This window comes from Notolabrus celidotus, chromosome 4 (assembly GCF_009762535.1).
Source record: "Notolabrus celidotus isolate fNotCel1 chromosome 4, fNotCel1.pri, whole genome shotgun sequence".
NCBI classification, from domain to species: Eukaryota; Metazoa; Chordata; class Actinopteri; order Labriformes; family Labridae; genus Notolabrus; species Notolabrus celidotus.
In genome coordinates this window covers 1,488,996-1,507,835 of record NC_048275.1, presented here as the reverse complement: position 1 = coordinate 1,507,835, position 18,840 = coordinate 1,488,996, and the positions used below count along the sequence as shown (strand labels likewise).

Genomic DNA, 18,840 nt, shown 5'->3' with positions numbered 1-18,840 from the left:
AAGGCGATTTTTTCTTATTGGAGACCACTTTTAATTTAGTTGGTGCAATGGAATCAATAATGTTTGTAATTTTTAAAGTGAAATCTTCTACAAGTTCATTTGCAGAGAACCTAGAGAGGGGGGTTATGGAAGAGAAAGCCTGAATAAATATATCACTGGTACTTTCAGTAATGTAACGTTTTGAGATAACCTCAGTTTGAACATTAGTGTTCACAGATAAATCACTTTCAAAGAAAACACAGCAGTGATCAGAGAGAGCAACATCAGATACAAGAACCTTGGAAATGTTTAGACCCTTGGAGATAACCAAGTCTAGGATGTGGCCCCTGTTGTGTGTGGGCTGCGTCACATGCTGAGTGAGTCCAAAGTTGTCAAGGACATAACACAGTTCTTCAGTCACTCTGTCCTCAGGTTTGTCAACATGGATGTTAAAATCACCAACAATTAAAACAGAATCAAAGTCAGTGCAGATAAGAGACAGTAGTTCAACAAGGTTATCAAAGAAATCAGTACAGTATTTAGGTGGTCTGTAAATATTAAGAAATATAGACCGAGAGGATGTATTTAACTGAAGAGCCACATATTCAAAAGAAGTGAAATTTCCATAAAACACCTGCTTGCATTTGAATAACTCATTAAAAATTATACTAACACCTCCTCCTTTTTTATGCGTTCTAGTCTCACTCACAAAAGAGAAGTTTGGAGGGCATGATTCAATGTGTACAGCTGCACTGTTATCTTGGTCTAACCAAGTCTCTGTTAAAAACATAAAATTAAGATTGTGTTTAATAATAAAATCATTTATTAAAAAAGATTTGCCTCCCAGAGACCTGATATTTAATAAAGCTAAGTTTAGTGAGTTAAACCAGTTGTGTTATTTTTACAGCTGTTTGTGGCTGACGAGGAAGTGGAGCTAAATTTAATAAGTTGGCAGATTTAGTCGAGTATCTTCTGTTTCTTAGCAGATTTACCCTTTTTCTATTTCCTGTCAACAGAGGAATTGAGGAGGCTACCTGAATTCCACAGGGCCCCGGCTTTTCCTGGTTGAAAACATTAATGATATCAGCTTTGAAGCCTGGACCCGGCCCATATCAGTTAGAATTGTTATGATGATGATGATTCTGAGGAGGTGAAGGGGCTTTGTGAAGTTTCTGTGATGGTGGTTTCGGGCACGGTGGTGGGCTGGGGGCTGGGCGATGGGGTAGATTTAGGGGAGAGAATATGGGATTTGGACGGGGTGTAAGCTTGATTCCAACATTGACAAGCTTTTTCATCTCATCCGTAAAATCCAGGAGGGGGGAGGAGGGAGAGAGAGTGACTGGAGAGGGCGGGGAGTTGGCTGGTGTTTGGGGTGGTGAAGAATAGAAATCTCCTCCTGTTGGGAGTGGAGGCCACTCCTCTTGTTGGGGGGTGGAAGATGGCCGCAGTGGAGGCCACTCCTCTTGTTGGGGGGGTGAAGATGGCCGCAGTGGAGGCCACTCCTCTTGTTGGGGGGTGGAAGATGGCCGCAGTGGAGGCCACTCCTCTTGTTGGGGGGGTGAAGATGGCCGCAATCTAGGACGCTCCTCTCGTTGGGGGGTTGAAGTTGGCGGCACTGGAGGACGCTCCTCTTGGGGGGGTGAAGGTGGCGGCGATGAAGACTCCTCCTGGCTCAGCGATCTCAGTCGTTTTCCTCCAGAATGTGGTCTTATCTTCTGTTTTGTTTTGTCTTGTCTCTTGTCCTTGGCCAGGGAAGCTGGTGTGTGATACACAGAGTAAAATAGGTTGGAAGTGAACAATCTTACTCCTGACTTGTTGAGGCAAAATCCATCTGCCTTAAAAAGGTGTCTGCGTTCCCAGAAAATATTAAAATTGTCAATAAAGTTCACTGATTGAGCAGCACATGTAGCTTTGAGCCATTTGTTCAAAATCAACAGCCTGCTGAATCTCTCGTCCCCTCTTCGGACAGTCGGTAGAGGGCCACTGATAAACACCACAGTATCAACAGATCTGACTTTGCGCAGCAGATCAGTAAAATCTTGTTTCAATACCTCAGATTGTTGCTTCACAACATCCAAGGCCCCAGTGTGAAGAATGAGTGATTTCACCGTTGTGTGGTCAGCAACAATGTCCAGAATTTTGTCTGAAATGTCAGAGACCGAATCGTTGGTGAAGCAGAGGACTTTGGTGTTTCTCTTGCCACAGAGGCTACTGACCTCTTTCACGGCACCATCGCCCACGATCAGTGTTTCAGGCCCAGTCGTCAGCTCCCTCTGCGGCCTTTTGCTTATAGATTTGGTCTCGTACCTTCCCTTGGTCTTCGAGGACACAGGGTTTCTCAGGTCCTGGGATGGAGAGTCAGGATCTTGTGAAAGTGGTGCAAATCTGTTCTCTAAATGTATCTTTGTTTCTTCTACAGGTTTGCTCTTACTAGTACTTTTTACTGCTGTCCATGGCTGTTTCCTCCTTGGTAGGGGGGTTGAGGCGGCACTCCTTCTGGATGAGAGTGCAGGCCAGCCAGTCGCATCAGAAATCTCAGGGCGCTTGGCTCTGCCTGTTATCCGTTCTCTCATGTCCGTGGGAAACGTTTTATCTTTAGGCCTAGCGCCAAGAGTGTTCCAGCTGGTCCCAACTGCACAGTCCTCCTGTTTTGGAGTGTCATTGTTTGGGCTAACTAGCCGTGTGTTAGCAGGTACATGTCTGCTGCTCTGACCCCATGGAAGAGTGGTGTCATTCCCGCATAGTCCATTCACTTCCACATTCACTTCTATCCGATGCATCTTTGTTTCCAGCACAGCAATTTTCTGAAGGATCTTCTGAAAATCGTCCACAGTGAAAGGAGGCATTTTGGTTCCAGTTAGCTTAGCTGCTAACAGGCTTTTGCCGATCAGTAGGCCACGTTTGCAGTTTCGATAAAATGTCGAGATAAGGCAGTTGTTTACTTTGTCGACAGTAAATTATAGTCCCAGTGGTTTCTAAGTATCCTGGAGTGACTGCTTGTAGTCTCTCAGTGAAGAAAAAAGAGTTAAAATGAAAAGAATGCAAGCATAAGCAAGAGCAAGCAAAAAAGCGTCTGCACTCCTCAAGAGCAGGAAGGGGGGATATAGGGCTATAGGCTTAGACTGACACACTGGGATCCTGTCTTTCCCTCTCTCTCCTCTCTCTGCCTGTCTCTCACTTTAATTCTTCCTGTCCCATTAAAGTTACTAACCATAGACCTTTCTGGAGTCCCTGAGCTCCCTTGTCTCGCAGGTTCCTCTCTCCTTATCGCCTCTCTCCTCAGCTCCTCTCTCCTTAGCTCCTCTCTCCTTAGCTCCTCTCTCCTTATCTCCTCTCTGTAGCTCCTTTCTCTTTAAATGCTCTCTCCTCAGCTCCTCTCTCCTTATCTCCTCTTTCCTTATCTCCTTTATCTCCTTGGTTCCTCTCTCCATAGCTACGCTCTCGTTAGCTCCTCTCTCTCCTTAGCTCCTCTCTCCTTAGCTCCTTTCTCTTTAAATGCTCTCTCCTCAGCTCCTCTCTCCTTATCTCCTCTATCCTCAGCTCATCTCTCCTTATCTCCTTTCTCTCCTTACCTCCTCTATCCTTATCTCCTCTCTCCATGGCTATCCTCTCCATAGCTCCTCTCTCCATAGCTATCCTCTCCTTAGCCCCTCTCTCCATAGCTATCCTCTCCTTAGCTCTCTCTCCTTATTCTTCCTTTAACTCTTCCTGTCACATTAAAGTTACTAACCATAGACCTTTCTGGAGTCCCTGAGCTCCCTTGTCTCGCAGGTTCCTCTCTCCTTAGATCCTCTCTCCTTATCGCCTCTCTCCTCAGCTCCTCTCTCCTTAGCTCCTCTCTCCTGAGCTCCTCTCTCCTTATCTCCTTTCTCTCCTTAGCTCCTCTCTGTAGCTCCTTTCTCTTTAAATGCTCTCTCCTCAGCTCCTCTCTCCTTATCTCCTCTTTCCTTATCTCCTTTATCTCCTTGGTTCCTCTCTCCATAGCTACACTCTCCTTAGCTCCTCTCTCTCCTTAGCTCCTCTCTCCTTAGCTCCTTTCTCTTTAAATGCTCTCTCCTCAGCTCCTCTCTCCTTATCTCCTCTATCCTCAGCTCATCTCTCCTTATCTCCTTTCTCTCCTTAGCTCCTCTATCCTTATCTCCTCTCTCCATAGCTATCCTCTCCTTAGCCCCTCTCTCCATAGCTATCATCTCCTTAGCTCTCTCTCCTTATTCCTTCCTTTAACTCTTCCTGTCCCATTAAAGTTACTAACCATAGACCTTTCTGGAGTCCCTGAGCTCCCTTGTCTCGCAGGTTCCTCTCTCCTTAGATCCTCTCTCCTTATCGCCTCTCTCCTTAGCTCCTCTCTCCTTAGATCCTCTCTGTAGCTCCTTTCTCTTTAAATGCTCTCTCCTCAGCTCCTCTCTCCTTATCTCCTCTTTCCTTATCTCCTTTATCTCCTTGGTTCCTCTCTCCATAGCTACGCTCTCCTTAGCTCCTCTCTCTCCTTAGCTCCTTTCTCTTTAAATGCTCTCTCCTCAGCTCCTCTCCTTATCTCCTTTCTCTCCTTAGCTCCTCTCTCCTTATCTCCTCTATCCTCAGCTCATCTCTCCTTATCTCCTTTCTCTCCTTAGCTCCTCTCTCCTTATCTCCTCTATCCTCAGCTCCTCTCTCCTTATCTCCTCTTTTCTTATCTCCTTTCTCTCCTTAGCCCCTCCCTCCATAGCTATCCTCTCCTTAGCCCCTCCCTCCATAGCTATCCTCTCCTTAGCCCCTCTCTCCATAGCTATCCTCTCCTTAGCCCCTCCCTCCATAGCTATCCTCTCCTTAGCCCCTCCCTCCATAGCTATCCTCTCCTTAGCCCCTCCCTCCATAGCTATCCTCTCCTTAGCCCCTCCTCCATAGCTATCCTCTCCTTAGCCCCTCCCTCCATAGCTATCCTCTCCTTAGCCCCTCCCTCCATAGCTATCCTCTCCTTAGTCCCTCCCTCCATAGCTATCCTCTCCTTAGCCCCTCCCTCCATAGCTATCCTCTCCTTAGCCCCTCCCTCCATAGCTATCCTCTCCTTAGCCCCTCCCTCCATAGCTATCCTCTCCTTAGCCCCTCCCTCCATAGCTATCCTCTCCTTAGCCCCTCCCTCCATAGCTATCCTCTCCTTAGCTCTCTCTCCTTATCCCTCACTTTAACTCTTCCTGTCCTGTTAAAGTTACTAACCATAGACCTTTCTGGAGTCCACAGTATAGCCTGGTTTTTGCTTCAAGCCTACACCGTCTATGTCGCCCTGTTCCAACGTAGAAGCGGACCTGCAGATTCTTTAAAAGGTAACTGAAACAATCCAGACCACAAGCCCTGTGATTGGTCCACCAGGCAGCATTGTATTTCCTGCATTCACAACATTTCTTGAATCACAGTTCAACAACCGTAAATCTGATGTCCTCTGACGTGTCTTCAACATTTGTCAGCTCCAGTTTAACATTAACACAAACAATGCTCAGAACTACATCGAACACTTTAGTGCAGGGTCAACACAGAATAGTAAAACAGGCTTAAACCCCAAAGAGAGGCGCCCTAACATTTCAGCCGTGGGTACCAAGAGCATCAAAATAACCCACGGTCAGTGGACACAGGTAGAGAGAAAGAGCTTGATATTCTTAAAACACTAGCATGTGAGTAGTTGCTTTGCTAGCTAGAGAAGTTTTAAACATGCTTTCTCATTACAGTACTTTTTAAAACATGTAAATATATTCACGGTTATTGATTTTAAATCTTGCAGGCATACGGTCGACTCTCTTGCTCATGGCTAAACCACAAGAGAAGAAAAAGACAGCTTTTATTTTTCCAGGTAAAACCCTGAGGGATTCCCCGGGAGTGAAATTACAGGTGGAGACATGAAAACTATATGATCTATATTTTTGTTTCTTCAGTTAGACGATTGTAAAAGTGAAATAAAATCCTCCAATTCAGGAAAACGTCGACTCCCATAAAACAACAGACCTACGTACACGACACATCATCCATAAGCTCCTAATAATAGCCGCCTCGTCTGGCTTTATGTCTTATAGAAATGCTACACCAGCCACTGAGCTATGCACAGCACTAAAAAGACTGTCAGAGGCACGTTGGTGTGCATATCAGATCAAATACAAGGTGCTAAGTCTGCCAAGAAGCCTCTGCAGGTGCAGCACCGTATCTATAATGTATAAAAAAGACTTTGTCCGTGAGAGTGTTCCTGTCATTCAGAGATTTGCAGTGAACTGTCTCTGCACTGAACTTGGGGAAAAGTTGACAAATTGCAGAAAAACTTCTCCAACATTTTCCTCTGCTGAGGTAAAGTGAATGAATTGCCGTGAAGAACACAATCCCCGGCGTGATTGGCAGCGACCTCGACCAGGGGGATAATTTACCAGAGAAAATAACTCTAAGGAAACTGGAGGAGTCTTGTAGAGCTATAGAATTGAAGTGATATTAAGGTTTATATATCAGACCCATGCTCGTACGGCCACATCCACAGATTTTCTCGAGGTCTTCTCTCCATTCTCCTCCCTCACCACAGCAAATACTAATCTTGCTACTACTAATGACTTCTGACGAGTGACAAAGCACCTGAGAGGGCAGCCTGTGATGGATTCTAGCTGCTGTTGGACTGAAAATTACTATCATTTGTTCAAGAAAATGGCCTCAGATGCAGCCGTTTCTGAAGGGGATATTGGATAAATTGAAAAGGTTATATAAAGGAGAGCAGCGTAACCGGGGCCCTGCGCCGCCTGGTTTTCTCTGCAGTTTTTTATCTCTGGAAAGGAAAGCAGCGAGGATGAGGAGGCTGTAAGCGGCGAAAAGCTCCCAGCCTCGGCACGCAGGGTTTGCTCAGGGGGGGCAGGAGTTTGGGCTCCGCTTGGCTCTGTCCTTTGAAAGGTTAATGCTCTGGCCCACTTCAAACCTGCCGGCCCTATCAACTCCATCTGCCAATTAAATGGAGGGCCTGGGGCTTTGTCTGGAGCTTTGTTCGGGGCCTCTCGCCCTTCAAAATGTTTAGTAAGAGAAATGGCATCTGCCCTGTGGAGAGCCGCGTTCACAATCCACTCATGCCCTGAGAGCGCTGCCGTGAGGGACCCGGGGACAAAAAGTGGATTTCATTTGCAGATGTGATGCAGTGATCTCATATAACGGCATTCAAAATACATGAAAGTGTTATTGCTTCCCACGAGCTGAATAATTGGGAATCAGAGAGACAAATCTTCTTTATTAGAGACGTGGCTTACTCTCCCTCCTCCTCCTTCAGATCATTAAAGAATATCAGGGGCATATTAGCTCTGCAGACATGCTTACCCTGAGTCAGCTGGCAGGGATCCGTGACCACAGATCCATCGACTGAGCACAGAGCACCATCCTGAGGGATCAGAGTCACGGTCCCAGCACGGTGCTCAAACACACAGTGTTCACCGAGGAGCCCAGGACCATGAAGCACTGTGACACAAGAACATGTGAAAGCATTACAATGAAATACTCTCATCAGGTCCAATACAACATATCATAAGGCGGCCATTTTTTATTACAGGGGAAGAATAAAATGCAATTTGAGTATGAAATGACTAAATACATAACAGATTTAGAAGTAGAGACTAATCCAATCCCAGTCCACTTTATTTATGAAGAAGAAGAAGAAGAAGAAGAAGAAGAAGAAGAAGAAGAAGAAGAAGAAGAAGAAGAAGAAGAAGAAGAAGAAGAAGAAGAAGAAGAAGAAGAAGAAGAAGAAGAAGAAGAAGAAGAAGAAGAAGAAGAAGAAGAAGAAGAAGAAGAAGAAGAAGAAGAAGAAGAAGAAGAAGAAGAAGAAGAAGAAGAAGAAGAAGAAGAAGAAGAGAAGAAGAAGAAGAAGAAGAAGAAGAAGAAGAAGAAGAAGAAGAAGAAGAAGAAGAAGAAGAAGAAGAAGAAGAAGAAGAAGAAGAAGAAGAAGAAGAAGAAGAAGAAGAAGAAGAAGAAGAAGAAGAAGAAGAAGAAGAAGAAGAAGAAGAAGAAGAAGAAGAAGAGTTTTAAGTTTAGTTTTAAAAGTGACCCTGTAAACTGGAGACCTTCAGCTGAACGTGTCAGTGTTTGTGGAGTTTACACAGCTGTTGAAACACAGAGGGAATTCCTGGGAATGCAAACTAGTTTAGTTTTTATTAAGATTTCAAAATATCCTCATCAGATATTTAATGATGGTCTAAAGACGTTTATGAGGGATGCATCCGGCTGAGAGTCTCCAGTTAACAGGGTCGCTGTTTAAACTGGAACACCGGCCGATCTCTGCGATCACGGCTATTTGAGTTCAAAAGGATTTTGAAACCGTGTTGAAACATCTTTGCTACTCGCGCTTTTTTGACAGGCTCCAGGTTTACTTTTTTGTCAAATTTTCGTTGTCAAATTTTTTTTTTTCAATTTTTTTGTCAACATTATTTTTTTCAAAAAAAATTTTTTCAAAAGTTTTTTTTTCAAAATTTTTTTTTTCCAGAATGTTTTTTTCAAAAAAAAAATTATAATTTTTTTTTTTTTTTCCAACGTTTTTTTTTCAACATTTTTTTTCAACATTTTTTTTTCAACATTTTTTTTTCAACATTTTCAAAAAACCATTCACAGTCATTGTTTTTTCCATCTGTGATGAATGGCATTCGTCTTTGTTTTACTGCCCTCTACTGGTCTGGTGGTGTAGTGTCAAAGGATTTTAAAGCCGTGTTGAAACGTCTTTGCTACTCGCGCTTATCTCCTCTCACTTAATCAAGTTAAAACAACATATCATCCTTTGGCTACTATTTCCTCCCTACTTTTCAGGTCCCTTCTTTATGCAGCCTGTGTAGGACTCTGATGCTGCAGACAGCAGAACAGCATTTATTGAAGCATCCCACCCTGAGCATAGCGTCACAGGAAGTAAAATATCAGCTGTGGAGTTATAGTGAACAGACTACACTTAATAATCTTTAACTTACCCACACCCTGACTGCATGATGCTTCGTCACTCCCGATCAGGGTCCTGCCCTCCTGCAAGGAAGATTATCACACAACATATATGAGCTGGTAATCTACATGCATTAAAGGAAGTAATGGATGTTGTGTGTGGAGATCTTTGTGGGTTGCATGAATTAAAACACTTGATCTACTTTCAGATAATAGAGGATGATTCCTCTGCAGAGCAGGTCTTCATCCATGCCTATCAGGTGAGGTAACATGCAGTCCAGGACCACTCCGCCCCCCTCCTTCCTCAGAGCCACGGCCTCCTCCTGTAAGACACGAGAGGATTCACCACCAGGACAAAGCTCACTCAACAGCCTGTGGCAGGAACGGCACACAATATGAAATAAAAACGCTGACAGACATTTAATGGCAACCAGCAGAAAACTGAATTCTTTATGACTGCTCTTCCTCGCCCGAAGGCCGAGCAGCCGAGCGGCGTTCCAGCCATGTGTCGCCATGAAGCGGGAGAGCAGCTAACGGCGAAACAGACGCCATAAATCATTCAGATTACGGTGGCGAGAGTCAGACTGTACATTGTGCTCAGAGAGCGAAACAGACGCAGTGCTGACGCCGACACAGACACACACAGGAAGCTCGTACAACACGCCCCATTGCCTTTATTGATACGCAGCTACCATCACTGTATGTTGCTATTAAAACACTCTGCAGCCTTTAAAGTCGACTTCAGATAATAACACACGAAGGACGGGCTGAAGTCTGCTGCTCTTATGGGCCTTCAAGAGAAACTGGAAGGAAAGGTCAAACTGGAGTGGATTCCTGTGCCTGACGGGCTCACAGGAACAGGAAGTGATGTCATGTCTTGCACATGAAGCTGGAAAGACGTGCTGCTTTAAACAGCTTCTCTCTTCATTGGGTCATAATTATCATTTAAAGAAAGCAATGGAAGATTATTAAGTCAGTACAACTTGTGGAGTGCTGGTTTGAATTGAAGTGTTACTAACCATAGACCTTTCTTGAGTCCCTGAGCTCCCTTGTCTCGTAGGTTCCTCTGGATCTCTGCTCTAGATTCCTTTTCTGGGGTCTGTCATTCATTCTTTCCTTTCATTCCATTCATCTTTCATTCTTTCATTCTTTCCTTTATTCTTCTTACTTTCTGTCCTTTCTTTTCTTTTTTGCTTCCTTTACTTCTTTCTCTTTTTTCTTTTTTATCCCTTCTTCGTTTCTCACTTTCATTCCATTTTTCTTTCTGTCTCCCTTCCTTCTTTCTTTCTCTTTATTTCTTTAATTCCTTCTTTCTTTCTCTCTTCTTTCCTTTATTCTTCTTACATTCTGTCCTTCTGTCTTTTCTTTTTTGCTTTCTTTACTTCTCCCTTTTGTATTTTTATACCTTCTTTGTTTCTCTCTTCCATTCTATTCTACTTTGTCTTCCTTTCTTTCTTTCATTCCTTCTTTCTTTCTGTCCTTTCTTTTCATTTTTGCTTTTTTTACTTCTTTCTGTCTTTCTTCCTTTCTTTCTTTCTTTCTTTGTTCTTTCCATATTTTCTTCATTCTTCATCTTATCACCTTTCCTTCTGTCATTCCTTCACCATTTATTCTCCTCTTTTTCTTTCTTCTGGTCTCCCTCTCTTCTCTCTTTTCTTAGACCTTTCTGGAGTCCCTGAGCTCCCTTGTCTCGTAGGTTCCTCTGGATCTCTGCTGCTGTGGACGTGGTCCAGACTCCAGCTGCTACAACTACTACTATCCGTCTCCCCACTATCATCTCTCTCTCTCTTCATCTCCCTCTATCCCTCTCTCCAACACGGTCTCAGCAGATGTGTGTCTAACATGAGTCTGGTCCTGCTGGAGGTTTCTGCCTGTTAAAGGAAGTTTGTCCTCTCCACTGTAACTACCTAAATACTGTGAGGTGTAATGCTCATGGTGGATTAAGGTGGGGTCAGACTGAGTCTGATCCTGTCTTGGTGTTGGGTCTCTGTTCATAATTTGACAGAGTGGTCTAGACTGGCTCTGTTTGTAAAAAGCGTTTGTTGTGATTTGGCGCTACACAAATAAAGATTGATTGATTGCATGACTCTGTTCCTTTTGATGACAACGCTTTGCTAAATGTGCATTTAATGGTGCATGAGTGCAGCTCTGCATGAATAGGTCTAAAGCTTCTCTTTCACCTCTGATGTCAGCTCAGGACTATTGTTGCAGCAGCATGAGTCACTTTAAAGCGTGCGTCTGTCAAAGTGTGGTATTCATGCAACTCTGAATAAAACGCCATTAACTATTATTTCATTTTTGACATGCCTGAAGAGGTAAGAGTTGAGTTTCAAGAGAGGAAAAAAGGAGTAAGTTGGAAATTATGCACAAAAGAAATGAAGCACTTAGCCTGCGATGACCTGACACGCTGAATTAAGCCATAAAGAGAAACTTTACTCTCTTGGAAAGTGTTTTTGGCCAATAACCTTTCCTATCCAGGGCAATGGCTACGGTTCAATAACTCAGAGTGTGAGTGGCCCTATCAGAAGGGTTCCTCTGTTGAGCTGCTGGACTAAAAATCTCACATTGCCATGGATTATGATAAGTACCTCCCCAAGAGGCAGAGCAGAAAATCTCACATGTGGAGGATTCAGAGGCAACACTCTGCATAAACTAGCTCCCCTCTCTTTCAACCTCCTCCCACTCTCCATCTCTCTCGTACAAACCGGACCGTGCAGAGAGAGAGACGTGTCCACCGTCAGCGCCTCCTCACTCATTGGCAGCCGCGAGGAGGGAGAAATCCTTTTTTTCTAATGAAGAGGGAGAGGCATCGACCCCAGCCTCTGCACTTAATTAAAAGGGATTCTTCACAGACTTCATTAGAGGTGAGGAGCAGCCCGGCAGATTAATGCACTGTGTCACTTTCCTCAGACAACAGGAACAGATGAGATCCTCTGAGTTTCTCCTCACGTCCACACACACACAGAGAGAGAAAGCTGCTCATCACCATACCCAGTCAGACTGTCTGTCAGTCAGTCCGTCCGTCTGTAAGGACAAAATAAAGTCCGCTTCAGATTGAGGCAGCTGGTGAACATACTGTAATTAACTGTGCCCAGACCAGCAGCCAGGCTCAGGCAGCGTTTAGGCTTCCATTAAAACCATCATCTGTGGTTGGGCAGAATTTTTAATGGATTTTTCACAGCACTTTGACAGTTCAGGTTCCCAACTTAGTTAATATGCATTTTAAAACACTGCCATGCTGCAGGAAACCAATCTCTCCCTCTCTCTCCTGACTGCAGACCAGCGACTGTACGAGAGACTCACAACCAACCGAAGAGATAAGCACGCTCTGAATCCGGCATGAAGGAAAACGATTACATTTGAATACCCTGTTACACTAAAAGGTTAATTTCCTTGAAAGAGTGGTATTTCTGGCAAAGACTGCTGCTCTTTCTGCAAGTTTAAATGAATATCTGATAAAGGAGGAGGCGATAGCGTGGGCCAGTTCTTCACTGGCAGCCATCAGCATGTTTCCATGAATGCAACTGGTGTTAGAGAAGGAATCCAGTTCATGAAGAAGGACCTCTGTGTCCTCATCAGGGCGGACAGTAACAAAGAAAATTAACTTGTACTTTACCTGAGTGTTATATTTTGGGGAAACTTGTGATTTAAACTTCTCTACCGATTCATTTTCTTTTCTGGAATCCGATCCAGAAGGAGAAGGAGGCGAGGACGACGTGCTGGTACTGAGGTGCAAGCTAAGAAAAGACCACATGGACCTGTCCTTCCACCCACCGTTATGAGGACTGTAAGATCCATCTACGATAAGGTGGACCAGCTAACCCAGCACCAGAGTAGCATCATGCTAACAGAGCTAACACCGGACACCATCAGAGGCAAATATACCACAGCAGAGCACAGATACAGTCTCCAACACGCCTGCAGGGTGCTCACACTTTATAATAACATGCATATCACAATGAGTCTGAAATGAGCACATGAGTCATATCAGAAAATCTCATGCACATCATTTCTGTTGTTGTTCCTTTACATCCAAGCAAGTAAGTACGTTTGTATTTGTGGGATTTGCATGTTGCAGAAATGTAAAAATCAAAGAGACTGTCGTCTCATTGTTATGTGAAGTGCATGATTCACATCTCCCACATGTGCGCTGGTATCTCAAATAAATGATTGAATCAAATACAGAAGAACTGCAGCCAAACAGTCCTGGCATGAGAAGAGTCAAAGACAAGATGCTGGTAAGAAAATGTAAGAGTCCTGAAATGTTGCAGAGGCTCTTTGAGATGAATAACAGCTGACAGTATGAGGTACAGTGACATTAAGCAGAGCAGCGCTCGGAGCATGTAAGGCTTAAGTTGTCTCTTTGTGCTGATTGTTGCATGTTTGGGAAACACAAAGAGCAGAAGGATCAAAGACGCTGCTTCATTTAGTCCTAGTTAAACGGAGGATCCTCCCACCACGCTGTGCAACAAGGAGACCTGAAAGGGAGGCCAGGGGAGCAGAAGAAAAACTCCTCCCGTGAAGTAGAACTACTCACAGAATGTGTGTATGTGTGTGTGTGTGTGTGTGTGTGTGCGTCTGTCTACACAGCCCTGCAGAAGAACAACATTTAACTTTACCCTCTTCCTGCCTTTTTTGTTCTCCCAATCTGTTGCCGTCTCTGTCTGGTGAGAGGCTGCTGAGGAATCCATCTCATATTAATTACTTTCTCTTTCCCACATGCCCTGTAACCAATCTGGGAAGCTGACGATGAATAACTTTGCATTTTAAATCTGCTTTGAATACAGAAATTCTGAATTCTGTTTACACCGCTCTTGGTCAACTTGTCTCCTTAAGGCCCGAGTGGAATTCTTTATTTCTAGCTTTCAGCAGCGGCAACAATAGAACGAAGACAGAACTAAATCTAGGAGCCTTGCAGAGCAGTGCACTTCATTAAAAACACACTTGAGATAGACAGCATGCACTCTGTGTTACACCAGCTATATGTTTTGTAAATGCCATATTTGAAAAAGCTGGCCCACGAGGTACAACAGAAAGATTTACATGAGGAGGAAACAGGCGGTGAGTTAGACACAGAAACAGACACAGTGAACTCAAAGGATGTGGAAGGTGCTGCAAATCCTTAATAACTATGCTTCCTCATCTTTGTCTGATCTGAGTCACTTTAAACTACAACATTTTATTAGGAGGAAGACTTTTATGTATGTAATATGTTAATGGTATAATATTATATTAATATAGGTCTAAACTGTATCATTTTGAAGGTCTGTTATTGGTCGTTTTTCTGATGACATCCACTCTCCCACCTTCCGCCCTCACCCTCTGTCTCTCTGGGATCAAGTCCTGGTTCACCTCCAACTTCCTTCAACTCAACAGCAATAAAACAGAACTCCTCCTCATAGGTACTAAATCCACCCTACCCTATTCCCTCATCATAGACAGCTCCACAGTGACCCCCTCCCCTCAGGTAAAGAGTCTGGGTGTCAGTGACCCCCTCCCCTAAAGAGTCTGGGTGTCAGTGTCCCCCTCCCCTCAGGTAAAGAGTCTGGGTGTCAGTGTCCCCCTCCCCTCAGGTAAAGAGTCTGGGTGTCAGTGACCCCCTCCCCTAAAGAGTCTGGGTGTCAGTGTCCCCCTCCCCTCAAGTAAAGAGTCTGGGTGTCAGTGACCCCCTCCCCTCAGGTAAAGAGTCTGGGTGTCAGTGACCCCCTCCCCTAAAGAGTCTGGGTGTCAGTGTCCCCCTCCTCTCAGGTAAAGAGTCTGGGTGTCAGTGTCCCCCTCCCCTCAGGTAAAGAGTCTGGGTGTCAGTGTCCCCCTCCCCTCAGGTAAAGAGTCTGGGTGTCAGTGTCCCCCTCCTCTCAGGTAAAGAGTCTGGGTGTCAGTGTCCCCCTCCCCTCAGGTAAAGAGTCTGGGTGTCAGTGTCCCCCTCCCCTCAGGTAAAGAGTCTGGGTGTCAGTGACCCCCTCCCCTCAGGTAAAGAGTCTGGGTGTCAGTGACCCCCTCCCCTCAGGTAAAGAGTCTGGGTGTCAGTGTCCCCCTCCCCTCAGGTAAAGAGTCTGGGTGTCAGTGTCCCCCTCCCCTCAGGTAAAGAGTCTGGGTGTCAGCGTCCCCCTCCCCTCAGGTAAAGAGTCTGGGTGTCAGTGTCCCCCTCCCCTCAGGTAAAGAGTCTGGGTGTCAGTGACCCCCTCCCCTCAGGTAAAGAGTCTGGGTGTGATCCTCAACAGCTCACTTTCCTTCCACTCTCACATCAATAACATAACCCGGTCTGCATACTTCCATCTCTGCAACATCAACAGTCTCCGCCCCTCTCTGACCCCTCACACCGCTGCTATCCTGGTCCACAGTCTCGTCACCTCCTGTAACTCACTCCTCTTCAGTGTCCCTCACAAATCCCTCCATGAACTTCAGCTGGTCCAGAACTCTGCAGCCCACATCATCACCAGAACCCCCTCCTTTCACCACATCACCCCCGTCCTCCAGCAGCTTCACTGGCTCCTGGTCAAACTCAGAATCAACTTCAAAATCCTCCTGATCTGATCTCCTCCACATCGTCACCCCCTCTCACTCCCTCAGGTCTTCCTCCTCCCTCCACCTTTCTGTGCCCCCTGCCCGTCTCAGCACCAGCTCTTGAACTCACTCCAACTAGACATCAGAAATATTGACTCTCTACCCCTCTTCAAATCAAGACTCAAAACCCATCTGTTCCAATCTGCATTCTCTGTTTAATCTCCACTGCTTCATATTAACCTGGTGTTACTTTACTTGTTATTTATTTTATTTATTGTGTTTTAATCCTTCTGTAAAGTAGCCTTGAGTATTAAGAAAGGCGCTTTTAAATAAAATGTATTATTATTATGTCTAAGTATTTTAAATGCTGACTTTTATTTTGTTGTTTGGATGCATGCTTTGTTGGAGAATGTGCCATTTTCATAACACACGTCTCAAAGAGCTGCACATTTAAGAGTCAATTTTGTTCTTGCAAACAGGGAAAATTTGTTGTAAAATATCACCTAAAAGGCTGCATTAAATATAGTTCTGTGCTGTGTTAAACAGACCCTGATGTCTGAGTCTCTTCTTTGAGTCAGCTTGTGGAAATTTAAGTTTCTTTTCTGTCAACTTGGAATTTAGTCGCCCAGGAAAAATCTCTACCCGAGCCTTTACTACCTCATTTCAATTCTGTGGTCCATGCAGGCAGCAAAACACACATTCCTCATAGTCTGCATCCTGAAGTGGGACACAGCTGCTGTCTGAGTTTGGAATTTGAGGCCTTAATCGCACAGTGAAAATCTTTCAGGTCTTTGCCGTGCATCTGCCCTCGTCGGGCGACATAAGATTTATCTAAAAAAGAAACACCACCTTTAATAAATCCCTTCATGCGACCGGACTTCTGTGACACGAGCGTGTGCGCTGCATTTTTAAAACGGCCTCTCCACAACAGGAGCAAAGACACCACCTGTTAGGTCCACGCAGGAATCTCACTTATCATTTCTCACCCTGAACAGAATGCAAACGCCCCAGAAGACAAATGTCAAATCCATAAAGTCGTTCATCAAACACTTAAAGAGTTTCGGCATCGCCAGTGTCCACGCCGGTCACAGGTCCAGTGGCCTTTCCCCGAGGTGTCACCTTGCTTCATGCATCCTAACAGGTGTTCCTGCAGGAGGCGTGTCCTGCTCAGCCTGTAGAGATGAGCGATGCTGCCTCAGAGCGCCGAGTAATTACTGCTTGAGAATGCAAACAGATTTATGACACTGTAACTTTAATTAATATGCCGGACAGTCAGAAACAAAAGAGCCATATGTCAATAACGAAGACCTCTTAATTAGGAGCAGTGACAGCCGCTAATGAGCTCCAGCACACTGTCGGACCACTAAATGTCACCTGCTAACCACCGCACAGAGCCAGAATGTTAATTATGCGTCGTACACATCCACAGCAGACATTCATGTCTTTAACTTTACTACAGGATGTCTTCTTAGAGGATGCAGCTTCACAGAGCCTCTCATTCAGCTTCACAGAGTCTCTCGTGCAGCATCACTAGAGTAAAGAAGAAAAGGTCCAAATACTCTGCTTTAGGACTCATTTAGTGTTGAGGTGTAATTATCACAGATCTCACAGTCTGTGCTCGTTTCTTCTTCCTCTGGTAATTGGATTCACTGCATGCAGGTACTGTAATCAAACACAAGAGGGGGCTGCTGCATCAGCTGTTTCCAAATATGTGCTAAATTTGAATATCGGTGAAACAGAGCAAAAGGAAGACTTTCTATCAATCAATCTTTATTTGTATAGCGCCAAATCACAACAAACGTTATCTCAAGACGCTTTTACAAACAGAGCCGGTCTAGACCACTCTATGTCAAACTATGAACAGAGACCCAACACCAAGACAGGATAAGACTCAGTCTGACCCCACCTTAATCCACCATGAGCATTACACCTCACAGTATTTAACTAGTTACAGTGGTGAGGACAAACTTCCTTTAACAGGCAGAAACCTCCAGCAGGACCAGACTCATGTTAGACACACATCTGCTGAGACCGAGTTGGGTCTTGAAAGAGGGATAGAGGAGAATAAGAGAGAGAGGTGATAGTGATGAGACGAGTAGTAGAAGCTGTTGCCGCTGGAGTCCAGCACGTCCACGGCATCTCAGAGGAACCTACGAGACAAGGGAGCTCAGGGACTCCAGAAAGGTCTATGGTTAGTAACTTTAATGGGAGAGGAAGAGTTAAAGGAAGTGATGAGGGCTTTATTTGTTTAACTTCTAAGTGAATGATTCATGTTAGTCGAGCCAGCGTCTTCCATGCATCCGTTATCTTTACTGTTTATCCTCTAGCTGTCATAATAAGGCCAGAAGCGGCGTTTACCCTGGACAGGTCACCTGTCCATCACAGGGTTAACATGTAGAGACAAACAACTATTCTCGCTCACAATCACGAGCATTTTAAGTCACCGACCAGCAGCAACCACCGCTCTAAAAATATAAAAAGGGTTAAAAACTGCAGTTCATAGAGGATCCACTTGAGGCTGGCTCCAGAAGTACCAGAAACCACATACACACCGATTCAAAGAAGCCGATCTTTACAGCAGAAATAAACATGTTTACAGCCTGGTTCAGAAGACCAGTGTAGTGTGGATAGCTCATTTCTCCATTGGCTCTCACTGTACGGGGGGAACACTGTAGCTGTTGGCGAGGAGGCTCAAAGCCCCGCCTCTTTATGTCACACTTACTCGACAGCAGCAATATGGCCGCCGCCGATTGGCCTCAAAACAGCGCTTCAGAGACAGATGGGTGACGTCACGGATACTACGTCCATATTTATACAGTCTGTGGTCACTGATCGACCTCACAGGCATATTTTGGGATGGCGGGATGCATGCACAGGGAGGACATGCTAACTCCATACAGAAAGGCTCAGGATTCAAACCAGGAAGCTTCTTGCTATGGCATCGGTGCAAACAACAGCAGCACCGTGCATCCTGAGCTTCGTTCAATGATGAGCAGACGTCATGTTGCATTTCTGCATGCTTCTGAGTTCTAATGATGCTTTTTATTTACAAGTAAACGAACACAGAGCAAGGACAGCTCGTGTTTACTTACAACTGAAGTGACCTGAATATGGATCACAAGTTGTGAGAGACGTCATGCTTAAAAACAAGATTTGAACACAGGTTAAAGGATGCAAGATGCCTTCCAAACATATTATTATGCATAATGAAATGTTAAATAAAACCATGCAGATAAATAAAGTGTGTCATCTCCTTTAGTCACATGACCCCTGAGGTGATAACGACAGCATCAGTTGCAGCTCAGGAAACACGGCCGGTTTTCTGCAGACCAGCTAAATAAAGCATCTTTAGCCTGAAGCTAGCATGAATCTCACAGACGCACAGACGCACCTGCTTGTTAAATCTTGCATGTCCCTTCACTGCTACAGTCTAAACATGAGGATTATTTGAAT

The 18,840-nt window shown here is 44.8% G+C and overlaps 1 protein-coding gene across 2 annotated transcripts in view; it reads right to left on the bottom strand.

The window, feature by feature from the left end:
• kif16bb (kinesin family member 16Bb) overlaps window positions 1-18,840 on the bottom strand; it is a 59,902-nt gene that overhangs the window by 19,317 nt on the left and 21,745 nt on the right. For both annotated transcript variants that reach the window (XM_034681502.1, XM_034681501.1), the window contains 3 exons: window positions 9,087-9,206; window positions 8,916-8,967; window positions 7,285-7,422 (listed from right to left, as the gene is read on the bottom strand). In XM_034681502.1, coding sequence (XP_034537393.1) covers window positions 7,285-7,422; window positions 8,916-8,967; window positions 9,087-9,206 — 310 coding nt within the window. The remainder of the gene's footprint in view (window positions 1-7,284; window positions 7,423-8,915; window positions 8,968-9,086; window positions 9,207-18,840) is intronic.